Source organism: Hibiscus syriacus, unplaced genomic scaffold (assembly GCF_006381635.1).
Source record: "Hibiscus syriacus cultivar Baekdansim isolate YM2019G1 unplaced genomic scaffold, ASM638163v2 tig00110570_pilon, whole genome shotgun sequence".
NCBI lineage: Eukaryota > Viridiplantae > Streptophyta > Magnoliopsida > Malvales > Malvaceae > Hibiscus > Hibiscus syriacus.
Window position 1 is genome coordinate 1164562 of NW_024062785.1, and position 22587 is coordinate 1187148.

General features: G+C 39.0%; 1 protein-coding gene across 1 annotated transcript; it reads right to left on the reverse strand.

Moving 5' to 3' along the window:
* Positions 1-16339: 16339 nt before the first annotated feature.
* On the reverse strand, positions 16340-17827 carry LOC120132811 (probable WRKY transcription factor 46). The gene is made up of 2 exons (XM_039149499.1): positions 17277-17827; positions 16340-17113 (listed from the first exon to the last, which is right to left on the reverse strand). The coding sequence occupies exons 1-2, from the start codon at positions 17675-17677 to the stop codon at positions 16504-16506; spliced, it is 1011 nt and encodes a 336-aa protein (XP_039005430.1). The 5' UTR covers positions 17678-17827; the 3' UTR covers positions 16340-16503.
* Between the last annotated feature and the right edge of the window lie 4760 nt (positions 17828-22587).

The following is a 22587-nucleotide window of genomic DNA, read 5'->3' on the forward strand; positions in this document are numbered from 1 at the left end:
AGCAGAAGAAATTAAGACAACCATGGACACAACTCACAACAAAGTTACAAGGGAACCACGTTGGGTGAGATGGATGAAACCACCTGAAGGGGCATGGATTCTCAACTAAGATGGAGCACACAACACAACCACCGGCCTAGCAGCGGCAAGAGGTTTAATCCGCGATAATTATGGAGACTGAAAAGGGGACTTCTTACTAGAAATCGGGAAAACCAGCTGCTCAGTTGCAGAAATTTGGGGAATTAGGCAAGGTCTATTCCTAGTAAAGTCCTTGGGAGCGGAAAGATTGATAATTGAAGCTGACGCTAAATGGGTCGTGGAAGCTTTAATCAAGGGTGAAACAGAAGCCCTACATGAAGAAGCTCTTGTTAAAGACTGCGTGGAAATCTGCAAGGAAGGATGGGTCATCGAGATCCGCTATACTTGGCGCGAAGGGAATAGATGCGCCGATTGTATGGCTAAAATGGCTCTTGAAATAGAAGAGGAAACTCATGTCCTTACCAACCCTCCGAAGGAAATTGTTTCGTTATTACAAGCTGATGCTAGAGGATTGGCCACTCTAAGACTGTATGCTATGCTGTAGTCATATTACTCAATGTACCAAAAAGAAAATAATTTTCAAAGTTGATCCCACTTTACAATATTCTGATGCATTAGTGCTCACATTTATGGCATTTTAGCAATCCAGTCGGAGTTGACTGCATTATCATACAAGAACAAATAAAGGCTTCTAAGGATAATAATAATTTTCTAATTTGATCCCTTTTTATAACATTACGATGCATCGGCGCTCACATTGCCCCATCCAGCTAATTTCTATTTAATTAGAGTTTTTTTTTCTCTTAAAACATATCATAAAATAATATATTTCAAATCTTTAATTATCAAATTAAAAAGCATGAACTAAAACCAAAACTTTAATATAGTACAAATTTGATTTTAATTTGGTTCCAGGGGCTGAGCCTGAATCTATCTAGCTTATATATGGAACACTCTGCCTTCCATTTGAGTCGTCCGATTCTATTCAACAAATTCTAAGTTTTTCCACTACAAGCTCTGCAGATCGAGCATGGCGCATGTTAGGCTATAGCTTACTGTGTACATGCATGTATTATAGCATGGCTTGTGGCAATCAGTTAGTTTAGGCGCCAAATGTTGTTAGTCGATTAAAGTGATTGTTAGCTTGACTCTAGCTATAAAGCTAGTATGATTGTAAATGCAACACACGTGAATTCAATATATCTCTTTCATATACAGTTTCTTAATATGGTATCTTTTGCCATTAGTCTTGGGGTTTCTTGAATAACTCTTACTGCGCGATTCTTGCTTGGTGTTTCAATGGATTCGTCCACAAGTACGGGCTTCTCTCATAAGAAAATCAGCGTTGTTCTTGATGAGATGAACTACCTTCTGTGGAAGCAGCAAATTCTGCTCACGGTAAGGAGTCACCGTCTTGAACGCCTGTTGATCGGAGCTCTACAATCACCACCGGAGACGATTCTTGATGATACCAGTGCGATTCGTGTCAATAATGCGTTTGAGGATTTTGTTGCGTAGGACAGTGCGCTTGCTTTGTGGCTCCTGTCAACCATTAGCCCTCATCTTCTTCCTCATTTTGTTGGTGCCGAATCTGCAGCTGCAGTATGAAGTGTTGTGCAACAACTCTTTGCCAGCAGATCCACGACGGCAGCTATGAGTTTGCACTGCAAGTTGCAGTTGCTAAGGAAGGGCAATGATAGCATGCGAGTGTATCTCACTCGTGTAAAAGAGGTATGTGATGCACTTGCCTCGTGTGGTAGTGCAGTTTCGCATGTTGGACATGTTGCCAGCATCTTGAAAGGATTACCCAGGGAGTATCAACCGTTTATGGCAGTTATCACTACGATGAAGGAAACACTGTCCTTGGATAGTCTTTACACCGTTCTTCTTGATGCTGAAGCACAGTTGGCCGGGTTTGATGAGCAGTTTGATTACGCTCCTATGGAAACCAATGTTGTTGAGAGAGTAGAGAGTCATGATTCCTCTGCTAATGGGCGGCGTGATTCTAAATCTTCACGCTCATCATTTACAAACAGGACAGGCGGCCGAGGTCGAGGGCGAACTAAGATTCAATGTCAGCTATGTGGCAAATTCGGTCACTTGGTTGATCGATACCGGCATCGTTATGATGAAGAGTTTATGTGTGTTACTTCTGAGTCTCATGCTCACAAGGGGCAGTCTGCCAATGCTCTCTATTCTGCTACTGAAACTTTAAACCTGGGATGTGAATACTGTAAAGGACATTCTCAGACAGCAGATAATTTGCAAGCTAACACGATCTCCAGATCCAGTGATCATTGGGTGGTGGATTCTGGAGCTACGCATCATATCGTACTAGATGCTGCGAATGTTTCGAACCCTGCTGAGTTTAGAGGTCCAGGTAAACTTATTGTTGGCAATGGAGTTTCTGTTGATATTCGTAACATTGGTACTGCATTTGTTTCCACTGCTTCTGCAAGAACACTAGTTTTGACTGAATTATTGCATGTACCTCACATAACCAAGAATTTGTTTTCGGTCTCTAAGCTTGCTAGGGATAATAAGGTTTACCTTGAATTTCATGCTGAGAAGTGCTTTGTCCGTGATGAATCCTCTAAGGCGATTCTTCTGCAAGGTGAAGAGAAAGGAGGACTCTATACGTTCTCACTTAGTGATCTTACTTCAGAAGGTTGTGGTGTTGCTGTTCATCTTGCAACTACAGACTTGACTTAGTCTGAGCTATGGCATCGACGATTGGGACATCCAGCTAGTTTTGCCTTAAGGAAAATTGCTAAATAACTTGATGTTGATGTTAATAAAACGTATGTGGCTTGCTTTATGGGCAAAAGTCATAAACTCCCATTTTCTTCAACCAATACTGAGTACACTGCACCTTTTGAACTAGTATTTTCAGACTTGTTGGGACCTCCTCACATTGCTTCCAATGTCTTTCGTTATTATGTAATTTTTATGGATGCTTTTACCCGATTAACTTGGCTCTATCTACTAAAAGACAAAGCACAAGCTGTTGATGCATTTCACTTGTTTCACAAACTGGTAGCAAACCAGTTTGGCTGTTCAATCAAAGCCTTTCAGTCAAATTGGGGTGGTGAGTACCGAGTGTTTCTTGCGTTGCTTGCCAGATCAGGGATAGTGCATCGGTTGACTTGCCATCACACGTCTGAGCATAACGGAGTCGTTGAGCGTAAGCATCGTCATGTTGTTGAATTAGGACTTATCCTGTTAGCCCAAGCATACATGCCCATGCAGTACTGGTCATATGCAATTGTGATTGCTGTTCAGTTGATCAACCGGCTTCTTACGATTGTGCTTGGAGGAATGACTCCTTATGAGAAGTTGTTTCAGAAGAAATCTGAGTATACCGCACTGAAGGTCTTTAGATGTCAGTGTTTCCCACACCTGAGACCCTTCCAGAATCACAAATTGTGCTTTTGATCTCAGTCATGTACATACCTGGATTTAGTCCTCAGCACAAGGGCTATCAGTGTCTGGCAAGTAATGGCAGAGTCTATATCTCTAGACATGTTATATTTAATGAAAGAGTTTTTCCTTTTGCAGATAAAGCTACTGCTTGCCGCCCACATCATGCACGAGTTGCTCGTTCACGTGATATCCCAGTTGTTACAGATATGAGGAAGTGGATTACTGATGTTGCACCAACCATTATACAAAGTAATGCGCATATTGATAATGCACATGGGGTCGCCGAACCAGCTCATAATGTTACGCATGGGACCGAACCAGCTCATTACAATACGCATGGGACCGAACCAGCTCGTGATCATGTGTATGTGCAAGCTACTTCAACGCATATGAATAATCAAAGTGGGACCACACCTCTTGCCGACCGAATGTTGAATGTGCATGTCACTAACAATAACATGCTTGGGGTCACGTCAACTGGTGTTAATTTTCAAAGCAAGAACATGCTTGGGGCCACCAATAATAATACGCATGGAGCCACACTTGGCAATCACAATACTGTTGCGGCAGGTGCGCACAATCCAAGCTATATTAATATTGGGGCCATACCTTTTGCACATGGTGATAATAATCATGGGGCCACACCAGCTAATAAAATTGATTATGGGACCGCACCTACTAATGTGATTGCTCATGGGGCCACACTATCTTTTGGCGTGATGTGCAACCATGACGAGGAAGATACTCTAACAAGTACAAATAGTCAAAACACTCTTGGGGCCACACCGATTGTGAATGCGCCACTCGACTATTATAATACGCATGGGGCCATGCCAATTGGTGTAACATCACATGAAGCCGTGTCGGTTGGAGCAATGGCCGACCGTGATATGCGTGATATTCGTGATGTGCATGGGGAAGCTACTTCTAATAATGCGCATGGAGCAATGGATGCTAATTGTCAAAGCGATAACTATGCTGGGGCCACGCGTGATAACACCCTTGGGGTCACACATTATGGTGTAAATAATTTGAATAATGCGAGCACTAGTCAGGTGATTGAAGAATTGGGATTGTCCAATAATGCACCGATTACATCAACTACTCTACCAACTAGAGAGAATCATCACCCAATGTTGACACGCAGCAAATGTGGAGTCTTCAAACCTAAGGCGCACTCCACTCATTTCGACAATAACATACCTTCCACAGTTCAAGAGGCACTGCAATCGACTAATTGGAAGGAGGCAGTTCAAGCTGAGGTAGATGCTCTTCAAAGAAACGACACGTGGAGGTTGGTGAAATTACTAGAAGGGCGTACTCCAATTGGGTGTAAGTGGTTGTTTAAACTGAAACGAAATCCAGATGGCTCCATACATCGCTATAAGGCGCGATTGGTTGCAAAAGGCTACTCACAAGTTCCAGGGTATGATTTCCTTGATACATTCAGCCCAGTTGTTAAGTTCTCTTCGCTTAATGATGTTTTGACACTAGCTATATCTAATGACTGGGAATTGAGGCATATTGACATTAATAATGCATTCCTCAATGGAGACCTCACTGAAGATGTGTTCATGCAACAACCTCCAGGGTTTGTGCAACTTGCTGAAGATGGATCTGTCCTCGTTTGCAAGCTTCAGAAGGCATTATATGGACTGCACCAGGCACCTAGGAACTGGCATGCTAAACTCAGGGACAACCTCGTGCATATTGGTTTTACAGCATCTCGAGCAGATTCATCTCTGTTTGTCTCTAAACGAGGTACTGATAACATATATGTATTGGTTTATATTGATGACATAGTCATCACTGGACACTCATCTTGTGAGATTCAAGAAGTAGTGAGGCTGCTTAGTGAAAGGTTTTCTCTCAATGACCTTGGTGTACTTCGTTTCTTCTTGGGGATTGAAGTGCATCCCTCTCATGGTTCTCTGTTCTTAAACCAGAAAAAGTTTGTGCTGGAACTGCTTGAGAAAACTAATATGACTGGTGCAGCTGCATGTTCCACACCGATGATACTAGCATCAAAACTGTCAAAAGATGCTGGGGAGCTGCTGTCAAATGCAAGTGAGTATCGCAGCATAGTTGGCTCCTTGCTCTATTTGTTTCATACACGTCCTGATTTAGCCTACAATGTTGGAAAGGTGGCACAATTCATGCATGTACCACGAGAAACACATTGGCTTGCAGTCAAGCGTATACTTCGATACTTAGTTGGAACTGTGAATTATGGGTTAATGTTCCAAGCGAGTGAGGCAGAATTGTCTGTGTCAGCTTTTGCAGATGCAGATTGGGGAGCAGACATAGATGATCGACGATCAATTTCTGGTTATGGTGTGTTCGTTGGGAAATGTCTTGTTGCGTGGTGCTCAAAGAAACAGAAAATGATGTCTCGGTCCACGATAGAGGCAGAATACAAGTGTCTTGTTGATGCTGATGCTGAAATTACATGGACAAGTTCTTTGCTTGCAGATCTAGGGATTCAATAATGGAGGGAGCCAGTGGTTTGGTGTGACAACACCGGAGCAGTGGCTATGAGCGCTAATCCCGTGTATCATGCACAGTCGAAGCATATAGATCTTGATATTCACTTTGTCTGAGAGAATGTGGCTGCAGGACTGTTGAAGATCAACTACATACCATCTACCCATCAAATAGCAGATGGTTTTACAAAACCTCTCTCAAAATCTGCGTTTGAGGAGTTTCGTCACAGTATATTTGTGATGCTAGGGGTATAGAGTTGATTAAGAAGAAAAAAAAATAAAAAGAGTATGAAGAAGATTAGGCTATAGCTTACTGTATACATACATGTATTATAGCATGGCTTGTGGCAATCAGTTAGTTTAGGCGCCAAATGTTGTTAGTCGGTTAAAGTGATTGTTAGCTTTACTCTAGCTATAAAGCTAGTATGATTGTAAATGCAACACACGTGAATTCAATATATCTCTTTCATATACAGTTTCTTAATAGCGTACAAACCCCACATAGTGATCCTACCAACACCAGGAATGGGTCATCTCATTCCCCTCACCGGATTGGTCAAAGACCTTGTTTACTCCCACGACTTAACCATCACTCTCATCGTTCTCACCATTGGCCCACCAACAAAAAACCAAAAATAACCACCTTCAAGCTCTCCCTGCAACCATAAAACACATCCTCATCTCTCCTGTTACTTCTGATTTTGAGACCGAAACGAATTTTTTCACGGCAATTGCTCGATCCTTGCCAACAATTCGATGTGTTAAAATCATTAGTGGAAAAGCATAGAGGCCCAAGGCGTTAGTCGTTGATATTCTCAGCGCAGATGTTATTGACGTTGCCAAGTAACTTAAGATTCCATCGTATGTTTATTTTATTTCATCAGCTGTCTTTGGCCGTAATGTTTTCCCTGTCAAAGTTAGCCGATACAGTTTCGTGTGACTTCAAGGACCTTCCGGAACCAATGGTATTGCCAGGGTGCACATCGATTCACGGCAGAGATATTTCGCCATATCTGCAAGATCGAAGCAGTGAGTTCTACAAGTGGTTGGTTAACCAAGCGAAGAAATACCGGGTAGCTGAGGGCATAAGTTGAATAGTTTCGCATAATGGGAACCAGAAACCATCGAGGCTTTGCAAAAGAAAGAACCAGTATATGCGATTGGGCCACGCTTACAAACTGGATCAAGTGGTGGGACTGACGAGTCTCGGTGCCTTAAATGGTTAGATGATCAGCCGAGCGGCTCTGTGTTGTTTGTTTCGTTTGGCAGCGGGGGGGCACCCTCTCCTCCGATCAACTCAATGAATTAGCATTGGGTTTAGAGATGAGTGAGCAAAGATTTATATGGGTTGTACGACCCCCAAATGAAAACTTCGCGAAGGGCACGTATTTTGATTCACAAAACAACAAAGAACCTTCAAGCTTTTTACCAGCAGGGTTTGTGGACAGAAACGAAGGAAAGGGTCTAATGGTGCCATATTAGGCTCCACAAATAGATATTTTAGGCCATCATTCAACTGGTGGGTTCTTAACCCATTGTGGATGGAATTTGGTTCTCGTGAGCATTGCCAACGGTGTACCGATGATAGCCTGGCCACTATTTGCAGAGCAAAGAACGAATGCGGTTCTTTTGAGCGAAGGCATAAACGTCGCATTGAGACCAAAAGTTAACCAAAACGGTATGGTGGAACGAGAAGAAATAGCCAAGATCATTAAGTGTTTGATGAAGGGAGAGGAAGGGACGATCATTCGTGAAAAATCGAGCAAGCTCAGTACGCTGCTGCCGAGGCTTTGAGTGAAGGTGGGTCGTCAACGAATGCACTGTCCCAATTAGTGCTCAAATGGAAGGAATATAATAGAAGAGCATATGATGCCAAAGTTGTTTTCAGATCCATATTTTTCTTTCAATGATTGCTATATTATTGTGTGAGCACTTTGTTTATTCAAGTACCATCAATAAAAAGACTGGTGAGAACGTTATCGTGCGAGTTTAACACACATTGTTATCCTATGAAAAAAATGCTTGACAATGATAATACATCTTCTGTTATGAACTAAGATAGTAGCATTATTGCTAGAATAACTTAGGTTGGATATCATCTATTCGGATCTATCTTTAATTATACTTATTATGATACGTAAGGCATGGCTTGAAAAAAAACTATCAATTGATCCCAGAACAGATCTCTATATAAAAGTAATCCAGATGAGAGAGAAACATATTTTCTGCATCATTGCCCACACAAACTTCTATTCTATTCTATCATAACAATATGGGTGCGGTTAATTATACACATCTCATATTCTTCACTATTGAGTCTAATAAAATTGGGTAGACTTTCTTACCAAAAGCTCTGATAAAAGACAACTCCAAAACTATTCTCACTAGAAGTCTTCATTAGGCTCATATATTTCACAACTAAAAATAGGTTTTTTTAGGTTCAATATGGCTTTTAGATTAAAAATTTAGGGTTTTACCCATCCTAAACTTTTAATTGGGGATCTACGGCATTTACATTTAATACCTGTAACTGCATTGTCAAAAGTTAATTGCAATAATTTTATCTTGATATATAGCACAAGATCAAGAACATCTTCTGATTAGGAAAACCAATGCCAAAAGTTTACATAAATTCAATCGACATTCTTGTTTTGCTCCTTTCAGACTTTTTTTTTGAATGAAAAGCTATTTATATTCCAATAGCATCATCAATTACAAGTTCTTTGATAAATTCAGGTTCATCCAGGAAAAACCAGACTAGATTGTGATTCGATAAAGCCCATTGAGCTAAGGAGTGAGCAACTCTATTAGCATCCCTACAAACATAATGAACTTTAAAAGAAGGATGATCAGCCAAACTCAATCTTGCCTCATTGAGTAACAATCCAACTGTTGATATATCCTGGGTCTTACTCGAATTCTTGTTCGACAACTTGTACACAATCAAAATGGCATCGCCTTTAATAGTGACATTGTTCCATCCATTCTCTTGTGCAAAGCGAATACCTTGAACGCAGCTGCTTCCGTGGACTCAGCCGTAAACGGAGGATTAATCTTCATTGCCCCCATTCGATTACCATTTCATGCAAATCCCTAGCCACGAAACCTATTACCGCAACCCAAGCTTCCTTGTAATACGCTTCATCCACATTAATCTTAACCTCATCCCGATTTGGTTTGCACCATTTACGGATCCTATGATGTTGAATGTCAGCACTTGAAACACCGAGAGGAATCGAAGCCTACTTAAACTCCCTAATCAGATTCGAGGAGTTTAAGATGATATCTCTATCCGATTGCATGTCCCCATTATGCATCAGATTGTTGCTTCGGTTCCACATGTTCCAAAGTAAGGCGAGGAACAAATCAAAACCTTCACTACTTAACTTGGACCGGACATACAACATCCAAAGGAGACAAGAACTTCCTTCTCAATCGATAATCTCTTGGGGAAGCCCGGACATCAAAAAGACCGTCTTTGAGGCTTTACAACTTTTAACTGCATGCAAAACCTATTCCAACTCTTGGTTACAAATCAGACAAATCCCTTCTCCAAGGCTAGCTTGTTTCAATTTTGACCCCACTGGGAGAGCCTCATGGCACAGGCGCCATCCAAAAATCCTGATCTTTGGAAGAACATTCGCCTTAGCCATAGCATTCTAGATACCTTCCACAACCAACTCCGAACTGTTCTGAATTCTAAGCCAATTGTACCCCAATTTAGCAGAGTATATTCCCGAGCTATGATGGCTCCACAACATCATATCATTCTGAACTAGCACAATCAAAGTATTAATGACCTGAGACGCATCCTCCCTTAGGAGCACCCTATTCAGTTTCGGCTCAGCCCACCTTGCACTCCCAGGAATCATAAACTCTGCCACTCTAACCGGTTGATCATGTCTGTCCAAATATCTTTCCTTCCAGCAAATCAGCCTAGAGTCCCCCCACTTGTCCTCAAACATGTGTACCTTGCTATCAACCCCCACCCTTCAGAAAAAGCCATCCTTAAGAGCCTTTTTTGCCTTCATCAGACTTGCCCAAGCATAAGAGTGATTCTCCCCAAGTTTTACCTCAATAAACGAAGAGTTTGGAAAATATTTAACTTTAAGGACCTTAAAAGACAAGGAATTCTCATCTTGGATAAGTCTCCAAATCTGATTCCTGAGCAATACAATATTAAACAGACTAAGATCCCTGAAATCAATACCTCCCAATTTTTTGAGCGACAAACCTTGTCCCAAGCAACCATCGGCCAACCTTTCACATTCTGCTTGCCCGACCACCAATAGGATCTGGCTTGCGACTTGATATCATCAATGACATCCTTCGGGAGCAGGTAACAAGACATTGCATAAGCTGGAAGAGCCTGGACCACCGACTTTATAAAGACCTCCCTCCCTCCAAAAGAAATGAGACGTTTTGTCCACCCCTGAATCCTTTTCTCTGTCTTATCTTTGACGAAGTTAAATGCAGCTCTCTTGCCTTTTCCAACAACAAGGGGTAACCCGAGGTAGTTACCTGGATCGACGACCTGAACGACTCCTAAAACATCCAAGAAACTCGAACGATCCGCAACTGGTGTATGAGGGCTGAAATAGATGCTTGGCTTTTCAAAATTCACCTTCTGACCTGAGGCTTTCTCGTACTCATTTAGAATGCTTTTAACCCTGCGCAGCTCCCCAATAGAATTTTTAACAAACAGAATACTATCATCTGCATACAACAAATGAGAGATTCTCGGCCCTCTCAAACTAGCTCTAATGCCCTTAATCTCATTCCTTCTTTGTGCCTTCAGTAGTAACGCAGAAAGTCCCTGAGCGTAAAACAAAAACAAATATGGAGATAAAGGATCTCCTTGACAGAGACCCCTTTGAGGAATGAAAGAGTCAGATAAAACTCCATTAATACGCACTTGGAAAGAGACAGTGGAAATACATTTTCGAATAAGATTAACAAAAGAATTATTGAAACCCATCCGAAGCATGACATCCAAAAGAAAATCCCACTCAACTCTATCATATGCTTTCTTCATACCTAACTTAATGGCCACTCCCTTATTAGGACCATTTTTCGACCCCTTAAGATAATTAATAAGCTCATGTGCCACTAAGAAATTATCCGAGATACGTCTACCTGGGATAAATGCACATTGGTTTTCGGCAATACAAGCATGCATCAATGGTTTTAAGCGATTAAGAATAGCTTTGGACACAATCTTGTAGATGACCGAGCATAAGCTAATCGGTCTAAAGTTCTTCATTAATTTTGGACTAGTAACTTTGGGAACTAACATGATAACAGTACGCTTAACAAAATGAAAGTCAGACAGGCCATTCAACAGGCTTAAACAAAGTTCTACAACATCAGTTCCAATAATATCCCAAAAAGAGCAAAAAAATTGACCTGAAAGGTCATCAAAACCTGGGGCTTTTGAAGGGTTAACCTGTGAGAAGGCAATGTTAACTTCCTCAACGGTAAAGCTCCGGCAAAGCACCTTATTATACTAGGCGAAATACATCGAGCAATTGCTTGAAGGATCTCCTCGTCAGGTGCCGCTTCGGAAGACCTAAAGAGAGAGGAAAAGTACCTTGTTGCAACACCAAATATATCCTCCAATTATCACACCAAACCCCCTTCACTCTCCAACCCCTCAATCCAATTCTTTTTGCGACGCCCATTTGCTCTAGCATGGAAAAAAGTAGAGTTACGATCCCCATCCTTTGAGCCAAGCAACACGAGATCTATACAGCTAAAACATTTCATCCTTATCCATGATATCCTTCAGCTCCACCAAAGCTTACTTACGTTGTTCGCAGGACTCATCCGAAGCTGGCCCCGAATCAATCCGCAGAATATGGCTTCTAATGCGTCTCTCATCCCTCTTCGCTTGACCCATTCTTGCCCGTTGCCACGAACCGAGCCTTTCCCCTAACTTCCCCACCTTAACCGAGGAAAGGATATCATAATTCTCCCAAACATTTTGAACAATTTGTTGGCATTGAGCTTCATTAGCCTAACACACATCAACTTGAAGTATTCTCTCCTAGTGGGGCAACACGAGAAAGTGCCCTCCAAACTCAAAGAAATCGTAGAATGGTCAGACATGGTTGTCGAAATCGTAACCACGGAACACTCCGGGAACAAGAGCCTCCAGTCATTTTTCACCACAAATCTATCAATTCTTTCACATACAAAAGACTTGGCTCGACTACCACTAGCCCAAGAAAACTACCCAATACTAGGCCGAATGTCCCACAAATCCGCTCCACAAAGACATCGTTGGAACTCTTCCATATGAACCCTCACCGGTTTCCTACCTCATCTCTTTTCATCCGGGTGAATAATTTCATTAAAATCACCTCCCAAACACCAAGGGAGTGAGGAAATATAAGCCAAATGAGAAATAAGCTCCCAATTATGCTTCTTGTCCGACCAAGCGCTACGCACATAAAATCCCGTAAAATAGAATCTTTGCTCTTTCTACAAGACTTCCATATCGATATGAAGATTGGAGAAGCTTAAGAGAGAAATATCAATCCCTTCCTTCCAAAGCATCATTAGGCCCACACATTCATCCGCTCTTTCCACTGAGAAACAACCGGACATCTTTGTAGCAATACGAAAGGCCTCCACCTTATTCTTCCGCAACTTCGTTTCAGAAACAAACCACCCCTGGGACCTTTTCGGAGATCAACCTCCTAAGCTCTCGAACTATCGCAGGATTCCCAAGCCCTCGACAGTTTCAGCATAAGATCGTCATGGCGATTGGCGGGGTTGAGCCTCCGCCGCTACCACAACATCACCTGCACGTTCCTCCGGTAACTCACTTGGGTCTTCCTCCACACTAGTACCCACCTTAGAGTTCAAGGTAGAGTCCGAAATATGCACTACCTGGCGATTCACTCGTTTAACCTTCATTTTTTCCTTTGTTTGGCTCCCCGATCTTTCTCTTCCCCGAACTTGAAGAACCGACCTCAACCCTCACACTCGATTCTCGGTCAGCTTGTTGCTCCTCCAATAACATGCGTTCGCGAGTAATAAAAACCTCCGGAAATGTTCGAGGGAGAGAGCTATCAGGTCATGTGGGGTCAGATGGATATGAATTGTCTTCTTGATTAGAATTGGATGACTACAGCAGGTCATGTCCCGGCATCCACGGTCTCCCTCGGGGAATCCTCGTAACCCGGTCTGAAATCGGACTGCTCGCCGAGCTTGTCATAGACCATCCATTGTTCTCCCCTTCAACATAAATAATTCATTCTCTTCTTCTATTGTTATTCTCTTCTAGGTGACACTCTGAGCCATTCCACAACCTAGAGCGACTGTTGTAACTGTTCCGAAAGCCCGGACATTCAATGAGCACATGGCCAACAACACCACACCGATGGCAAAACGAAGGTAGCCGTTCATACTTGAGCAAGCACTTCCTTGGTTGCCCATTTGCAAGCACCCCCATCTTGGCACACCTACGCAACGGCTTGGTGTAGTCAATCTCCACTCGCACTCGAAGGTAGTCACCCATTCTACCATCTTCTGACCTAGTATCAATAGCAATAGTCTTTCCTATTATGTTGCCGATCTTCTCAGCTGTCTCAATCTGCATTAGCCCCAAAGGGAGCTCATAAATTCTTACCCACACAACAAGGGGCCTAAATCGAATTCTTCAAGGCTTAGAGTAGGATCAAAGTGTGCAATGGCCAATAGAGTTCCTTCAAAACTCCATGGGGTGTATTTCATAATCGCTTGTTTATCCGAGAGCGTTTTGAACTTAAAAAGGAACATATTGTCCTTCAAAATGCTAGAATCCAAGAGTCTAGAATGACCCCAGATGGACCGGAAGACCCGCAGCACCACCTCGCTATCAACTCTCTTGTAGCCAATTATCCGCGCAATAATCCACTTATCCATTTCAACCACATCATCTTCAGTAATGACCCGCGGTGGAATGATATCCTCCAACTCCTCCTCCGTGAAGCTCAAATACTTCATAAGGTCCGCAACCTCCTGAGACATTATACTAGTATAATGGGAAAATGAAGGAGAAAACAAAATATCACTCTTGCGCCTTTTTGGTTAGCCAACACTTCAAAGGAGAGCCTCCGAAAATCAAAGAAAAAGATAGAAAGAATTCTTTTGAAAGTGTGAAGAGTAAAAACAAACCCCTCTCTCCTTACCCTCTCCCGACTAACAACCCCACCGACTTGACTAGAAGGTATCGGATATGACCTTCCCCACTTACATAATCCACTAACCCTAAATAATATCTTTACAATAAAATATCCCCTCAAAAATACCAACCATACAACAATTAATTAAAGCTGTCCTATCCCCGAATATACTCAATCTCACACTGATTTTCCACCCTCTATGCCAGTTCATACAGTGACAGCAGACACTGTCCGTACAGTGACTGCTGGATCTACCAACATGCTCAATCTGACTTGACATAAATCTCTCGGCCCACGTCTGATCCCACCCGATCTCACCTGCTGACTACACAGGGCAGAACATCAGGTAGTCCAGTCCCATACCGCTTTGAACAAAGATTTCCTGCTGTACAACCTGCTGCCATCGAGTCCATAAATAACTTGATCTTCCACACGGCAAGACCACATCTTAAACTTAGATATCCTTAGATCTTTCCATTAAAATACTTCCAATACACTTCCCAAAAACAAGCTACTACCCTATCATTAGAGGCCTTTAGACTTGACTCTTCAATCGAGACTTCCCCAACTTTACTTGTTTGATCAATCCCTCTAAAATAATTCCCATAATCCCAACACCTTACTTTATCTCCCTTAATGGACATCTTAACTTTATCAAACCAACTCCTTATCCACTGTCCAGTCCGTACTTCATCATTTGCAACCGTGTAACAGCCTTTGAACTTTCCAATTTCTTCCCTTCTACTTTTGGAACACCAACTCCGACCATCTTCTTCTTTCCCCTTACCGGAACCTGTTAATATCTCCGGCTCAATGATCCACCGTTCTCCTTGACTTGAGGCCCATTTTTCCCGACCGTTTGAACTATGAAATCCTCCATTTCCTTTCATCCAATCCTCCTTTCCTCCCTTAACGAACCCTTTCCTAATAGTAGAAATACAATTGTTCGCATAAGCCACACTTCCTCTCTTTAGATCATTCCGTCGCCAACAACTTTCAAGAAGATCCAGCAAAACATAAATCACGAGTAAGGGGCCGTAATGATAATATAGAATACTCTTACCTTCATCTTCCTCCACTAAGAAAGAACACCGAGAATGATTTTTGACACTTGAACTATCCAGTCCGAATAAACAACGAACTTGATAAGGAAACAACCGGACTTTATGGACAATAAACCGTTTTGAGCTCCATAAATGGATCTCGACAACCAGGAATCCATGGAAATACATGGAAGAAACCGCTAAAACCAACCGATGACCCATCTCCGAAAGGAAACCTAGAGAGAAGGGAGAGCAAATTCTCACTCTAGAAACCGCTACCAGTAGACATTGAAATGTCTGAACTCCTTTCAGACTTGTTTCAGTTGGATGCTGACTAAATCATCTGGTCTTGATCTTGAGGTACTGGAAATTATATAAAGTTGTTTCCTTGTGGAGTTGTTATGTTTTGGAGGAAAATCGATAGAGCTTCATATTTGTTTTCTTCTTTCTTGGGTGGTCTTTAGTTCTTGATTTAAAATTCCGGGTTTGATTTGGAAAGGTCCCATCTTCGGCTATTATCATGGCAAATCAATTTCAAAGATAATTTTCTATAATCGGAATCAAAAAGAATCCAACTGCAGCAATCACTACAACTGGGATGAGAACTTCAATGGCACAAAATCTTGATCTTCGACAACCTTTTTGTTTCCTATTATAGAAGATGTATCTTTGAAATTGAGTGGAGCCGCCTTTCCTTTGGTTAACGAGCAAATGATAAGATCTCCGTTGATGTATGTATCTCTTTTGCTGCAATATTTATTTGGGCTTTTTCATCTTTATGCAACTAGGAAGACGAAATGCATGAACTCAAAGTGCTTTGGTTAACGGATTCAATTGTTTTTATTTATTTTATTCATACTGTATTACTTAAGTGATAGATCACCATATCTATTATATATTAAATATTTTTCCAAACCTTTAATTTGATGCTCTTCACTCAAACTAACTTGATATATATAGTTCAAACTAACTTGATATATAGTTCAAAGATATAACTGAGGCTGCAATTACAGGGATGAAGAGTAATGTGGAGTCTTCCATCGCATTAAACATCCATGGAGATAAATAGCATGCAATTAATCTGAGATATATATTGCAGGCATATGCAAACCATCAGAATTTTTAAGGAATACGTGTCCAAGTTGAAATTCTTGTTAATTGTTTGAACAAAAAGCAAGGCTGAATTGAAATTCTTCTGTTTTAAAGATGGATCAATAAACTATTGATTTGTTAGGCTAGTTCACAGATTTACCAACGAAACATCCCTATCACATGTAAATTGAAGATTTAGGAGAGTTTACACGGATGGAGGAATACAAATTACTCCTCTAATGGGGTGGAAATTTAAGAGAAGAATTCAGGGTTATCAAACGGGAAGCTTGGATCAAATTCCAAATTATCAAGTGATGAGATATCAATGTCTCCGATCGGTGAATTGGTAACCGAAGTCGGGTCAGAGATGATATCCGTAAGATCAGATTCAAAGCTTCCCATGTGGCACGATGACACCGAAAAATAGTTCGAGTCGGATGTCGCAGGTGACACAAATGCCGGAGAAAGGTTCCCCATGATGTCGTTTTCCATCAGGGCCTCAACGAACAAGCAGCTTTTAACTTGTTCCGATTCGACAGGGAATGAAAACGAAGGGAAAATGTCTTCCCTATTGTCCAAGTCCTCTGTTTTCACCTTAAGGCCCGATTCGAAACTCGAAAAGATATGTCGCACCTGCTCCTGTTTCTTTTCGAGCTGGTACGGCCTTTTTCGTGAGTGATTCCCTTTCTCTTTGGACTCCGGCAACACAGGTACAAACGTAGCCGCGGAGTGAGAGGCTTGGTTACAAGTATGCCTTCCTTTATATTTAACCTCAAAGTTCGAAGGGTCGTTGTCTGATCTTTGAACTTGTTTAATGGCTAAACAACCTTGTGAGTGACGATGAGTGCATCGATAATATCCCCTGAAATAGAACGTGCAAGATTGAATGTTATAAAACTATATATAAAACACAAAAGTAGGATTCTTCGTGTACTAGACAAAGCTCCAAGCAGATAAAAAAACAGGGTAATGTGTCTTTATCGATACTTAACAGCCTCTTGGGATAGTAAAAGAAAATGTCTCACCTTGGGAAATTTGATCCAAGAATAGCTTTCTGCCCATATTTACGCCAGCAATATCCATCGTCGAGAGGATTGTCTAATGACTTGCCGGAGCAAACCCGAACTTGCTCGGTCCCCCCGGATGATGTCTTCCTCTTTTTCAACACATCTTTTATATCAGAGACCTCGCTGCTGTGGTCAATGGAAGGAGAGGATTCGAATGCTGTAACCGAGGGCTTAGTTTCAACGACGAAACCATTCCAATTCAGAATCGAAAGAGCTTTCTCGTAGGAACAAAGTATTTTATCGAGTAAGAATTGGCGTGTTTGGTGAGACGACGACGGACGGAGATGCTTCATGAGCTGATTAGTCACCTCTCTCCCTTCTTTTAGCTCATTCAAAAGAGACTTTAGCTCCCAATCCATTGCTTCCTCCACAAAAAACAAAACAAATGTACCCAAATATGCAGTGATAGTTTCTCTTAGAAAACAAAGTCCAGATTACACTCAGAAATGAAAACCCACAATGATGGTTAAGTAATTAGGCAGAGAGGGAGACATATAAATCAACAAGGAGAGGTGAAGATAGTGAACCTATGCATGTAAAATGAGGGTTTTGTAAGAGACAAGAAGAAGAAGAAGAAGGCGAGGAAGGGAGGAGGATATTGGAAAGAAATGAGGTGGAAAGAGGTGGGAAATTGAGTTGGAAAATTGTGTGGTCACCATGGGGGTGGACAAGTACGAGCATTATAGTGTGGATAAAAAGGGCTGAGCTGCTGACCAATTCAAACCAACCTACAACATCAATTTGAGAGAAAATAAAAAGAGAGTGGAAAGTGGGGAATATTGAAAAATCTTCTTCTTCCGCGTTGTTTCTAATATAATTGTTTGAATTTAAATTACCTATTAAATCACTTATTAAACTGTTAATTTTAGTCGATAAAGTAGTGAAAGGGGAAGTTTTTTGGGTTCATCATGTTTAACCCCCTCGTTTACGATGATGTTGGATGGATGGATCCACCCATGTGAGGCACATACGTACTTTGTGATATTTTGATATTTATCTCACAAACAAATAGTCATAGTCTTATTAAAGGACGGTTGATTAATGACACTAGCTGTTCCTTTGACACTTTGAAGACTTTTGTCCTCTTCAATTTGACTGATTCCATCTTGAATCCAAATCCACCCCCAAAAACACGAGTTGCCCCTCTTCACATTTTAAAGATTTTTACTTTCTATAATTGTAATAAAATTTAATATCTACAATTGAGAGAAAATAAGCAAGTTTTTAAATTTAATGGTGAAAATAAACTCGAATGATGATTTGTGTATTTTATTCAGAATTAGAAATTCATAAATATACATAAATTTCTCACTTGATGAAGACTCGCACGTTCACAAGTAAGGAGATGACTGAGAAGTTGGGAACTGCAATATACTATTCTTATGACTTAGTTTTAAGGGACAAAAGAGGTTTAAAAACTCCACCCAAAGTCCCTTCATTAGGTTACTTAATCCCACTTCTTCTGAATTTTAAAATGAGCTATTTATTACCATGTTCATTATAGATAAAAGCATATATGTTAGTTCGATTTTGAGATTAAATTAATATAAAATATATATTTAAATTAAAACTTGGACCCATAATTTAGATTTTTTTTTTTTAAATTCAGTTTACAAAACTATGTGATGCCCGGCACGTTACTGCAAAGGAAGTTCCAAGAAATTTCAAGTAATTATTAGAATGAACAAAGGCTCTAAATATGTGGGTCTTAGGTTCTTCTCCTTGTTCAAAAGTAACAAAGCGTGTGGAAGTACCGTTCCTGGTTCTTCTTATAATTCTCCATTTCCACGGACTAGGTCAAGTGCTCAATTTCTACATCATATTTCTCATTATTCATTATGATACTATATCTGCCCAAAAATCATTTTTTTGGCACCATCCTCTGATTTAATTATTTTCTAAATGTAATTAAAAAGGAAAATACCTAATTAATCATCTATAAATCTTAAAAAAGTAATAAACAATTCCATTAAATTTGAATATCGAATCAAATTAAATTGAATTAAAATTCATCATATGTTTATATATTCTCTATTTCTGTTTTCCTAAATAATTGATTGACAATAATAAAAAAATGAACAGTAAAACCTACTGCAACTATTTTTTTTATCTCAACAAACATACAGAAACTGTTTAATATTAGTCGTTTTTGAAAACCAAATAATCAGAATTCAATCATATAATATACTTTGGAATAATCATCGCATAGCATGGGGTCTATCAAAGACATTCGTGTTTGTTATTTAAAAATTAGTTGACCCTTATTCCCATATGTAATGGGGTAAGAGGAGGTAAAATAGTAAATTGTCCCTAGCGCCAGGTTGAGAACAGCTTCTGTGAGAGACCTCCGAATTATAAAATACTCTCCGTGAGACTCGATCGACCTCAAAGTTTTAGCTTTGTGTAAATATAAAATTCGGAGCGTTCCCATCTATCATTCAAAAAAGTTAGTGTGAAACGACAGCATGCAGCTCTAGAATCACAAACTCTAAAACAAAAATATATTGCAATTTGAATATGGGGGAGAGCTGTTTACTTTGAAATTCAATTTTTTACCATTTTTTTTTTTACCACGACTTGGTTATACTTATTATGCTATTTGATTGGTATCAAAGTCGATATCAACTTGATTAATACAACACAACAACAAAACTCTATTCTCATATGTAATGGGGTAAGGGGAGGTAAGGTAGTAGGATGCCCCCAACGCTAGGTTGAGAGCAGCTTTCGTGGAATACCTCCGGCAGTCAGAAAATTAAAAAGTAAAGATAAAATACAATGCATGTATAAATAAATAAATAAATAAATAAATACAAAGTTGAACAGTCTTCATATGCAGTTTACATATGCGCGTCTGCAATGGTAAGTAATCCCTGTAAATAAATCTCTGCGTAAAAATTTCTGCATATGGTTGTTAAAATCGAGTTAGATTAACAAATATATGAATTAAATATATGAATTGATAAGATAAAATTAAAAGTTGTATGGATTATAAATTATTAAAAAATATCAACAAAAATCGACAATTCAATCGATTGTTTTGAAATTTATTGAACCAAAAGTTAATGACCTGATTAATTCGACCACTAGTTTCAGTTTTACAAAAAATAATGTAATAATCTTCTTAATCTTTGTTAGAAAATAGACTGCCATAAAACGAGGGGTTAGCACTGATCGAAAATATTCAATAAAATATTTAAATAGAACGTTACCCGTATCGTGGTAATCCACTGTCTTAGAAGTAAATTCGTCCCAATGTGTGTAATCACTACAATAGACGAATGGCCCCTGAGGTTAGTACGACTCTCCAAATTCTGTACACTCGAAAGATGGAGTGGACTCTGGTGGTACTGCTCTTCTCTCAACTCAAAACAAAAAAAAATAGTGTTTCAAAGCAAATGTCATTTGCTTGGGATAACTCTAAAAAGAGAAAATTACCCACTATTTATGGGCTAAATAGTAAGGGTAAAAATGTTATTTCAAATGTACAATTTAATTCTATTAAAACTATAATTAAATATCATTATGATGGTTACATTTTTTACCATTAACCAATGATCCCCACTAATGGGAAATAATTCGTTCATAAAAATGAGATTATTGAAGTTAAAATACGAGAAGAGCAATAGCGAGATTAATTGTTTAAACACTAGTGAACGTATATGGAACCAGTACATAATGATGATGTAATTCTTCTCTTAGATAAGTGAATGAATCTTGAACTTTCTAAAATTAGGGTGAACTTATAATACACAACTAACTCATTTATCCACCGAAGTTCTTGATGTGTCTACAAAGAGTATATACAAGAGTGTATATATATATATGTTTAGCCATCTTTCCTAAGGATTCTAATAAGTGTACTAGAAAAACGACCCAACGTTTTTTGTAGAAGGTGTCTATTACTTCTCACTTACGTAGGTTATTTCAATAGGTTTGTCTCAACATAAACCACCAAAAATCGGGCTATTAAATAATTAAAAGCATTTACAACAACTCAACCTTACAATAGATACGATAAATTTCTTCAAGTTCATTTATAAATGAACCACCCAGACTCTAGGATAATAAATCATTAAGAATAAATATTCAACCTCAAAAATCGATGAATTCAATATGTCTTTCTCACTAGGAACTCCCAAATTCTTGGGTTTGAATTCATTAAGAGTTTTAATAAAACTCATCCCCTCTAGCAGTAAGTTCATCTAGTCTTCTGCGATTAAGGTTACCCACTCAACAATAGGTTATGAACTTATTAAGGATATATATTCAACCAAAATCGATAAATTCATCAAGTCTTTCTCAATAAGACCACCCAAAGTTTGGGCTATGAATTTTTTAAGATCAATTAAACTCATCTTGTGCATGTACATTATTCGTAATAGGGACAGATAGGTAGAAATGTACACTATGAGTCTTTTTCATGGTTTCGTTTGATCACATTGAACTTAGATAACTAAATTGAGTATCTATCATGAATTCTTCAATCAATGAGCTTTAAACCTATCCCTTCGACGAATCAAGAACCAATTTCCGACTTTAACCTTTAGTAAACGGATCAACTAGATTCATCTCTGACTCTAATCATCATTTTAAGACACCCCACATTTTTAACATAGAAATAAATCCGTAAGCATCTTGGACAACATGTAAACAAATTCTCTTATGCATTTACTCATTCATTGGATAAATTTAAAATATTGATTTTATTTAAATTTTAAAAAATTAATTTTAAAAAAGTAAATATAATTTAATTAATAAAATATAATATGTTAATTTAATTAACGTAAACATTTTAAATCCGTTTAACACGATTTGATAGAATTTACTTCTAACTATTTCTATCACTATTTTTTTAAGTGCATTTTTATCATATTGAAATCACATGTTTCTGAAGTACTTTATAAACTTCAATTCCTATTCTTCAAAAAAAAAAATCAATTTCGATTTTCAAAATAATTTTTTTATATAATTTAATGTTTTAATTTTATATTTATCCAAAAAAAAATTGCTGCAATTTTATAAAATTTTTATATGAATTTCTTAATTCATTTATTTCGTTAATATTTGTTTATAATGTATTCTTCAAACAATTATAAATACATTTTATAATTTTTAAATGATATTTGATTTATTAAATAACACTATAATTTATATATATATATATTATAATTAAAAATATGAAATTAGAATTAATATATATAATAATTTTTATAATTAAATTTAAACATTAATTCAAACAATTCGAGATAAAAATTTCAAATAAAAT

Excerpts from the sequence above, each read along its gene's own strand:
- LOC120132811 (XM_039149499.1), bottom strand. The coding sequence starts at position 17,677 with ATGGATTGGGAGCTAAAGTCTCTTTTGAATGAGCTAAAAGAAGGGAGA. Across the intron at positions 17,114-17,276 it reads CTTGGATCAAATTTCCCAAG|GGGATATTATCGATGCACTC; the intron begins GTGAGACATTTT and ends GTTCTATTTCAG.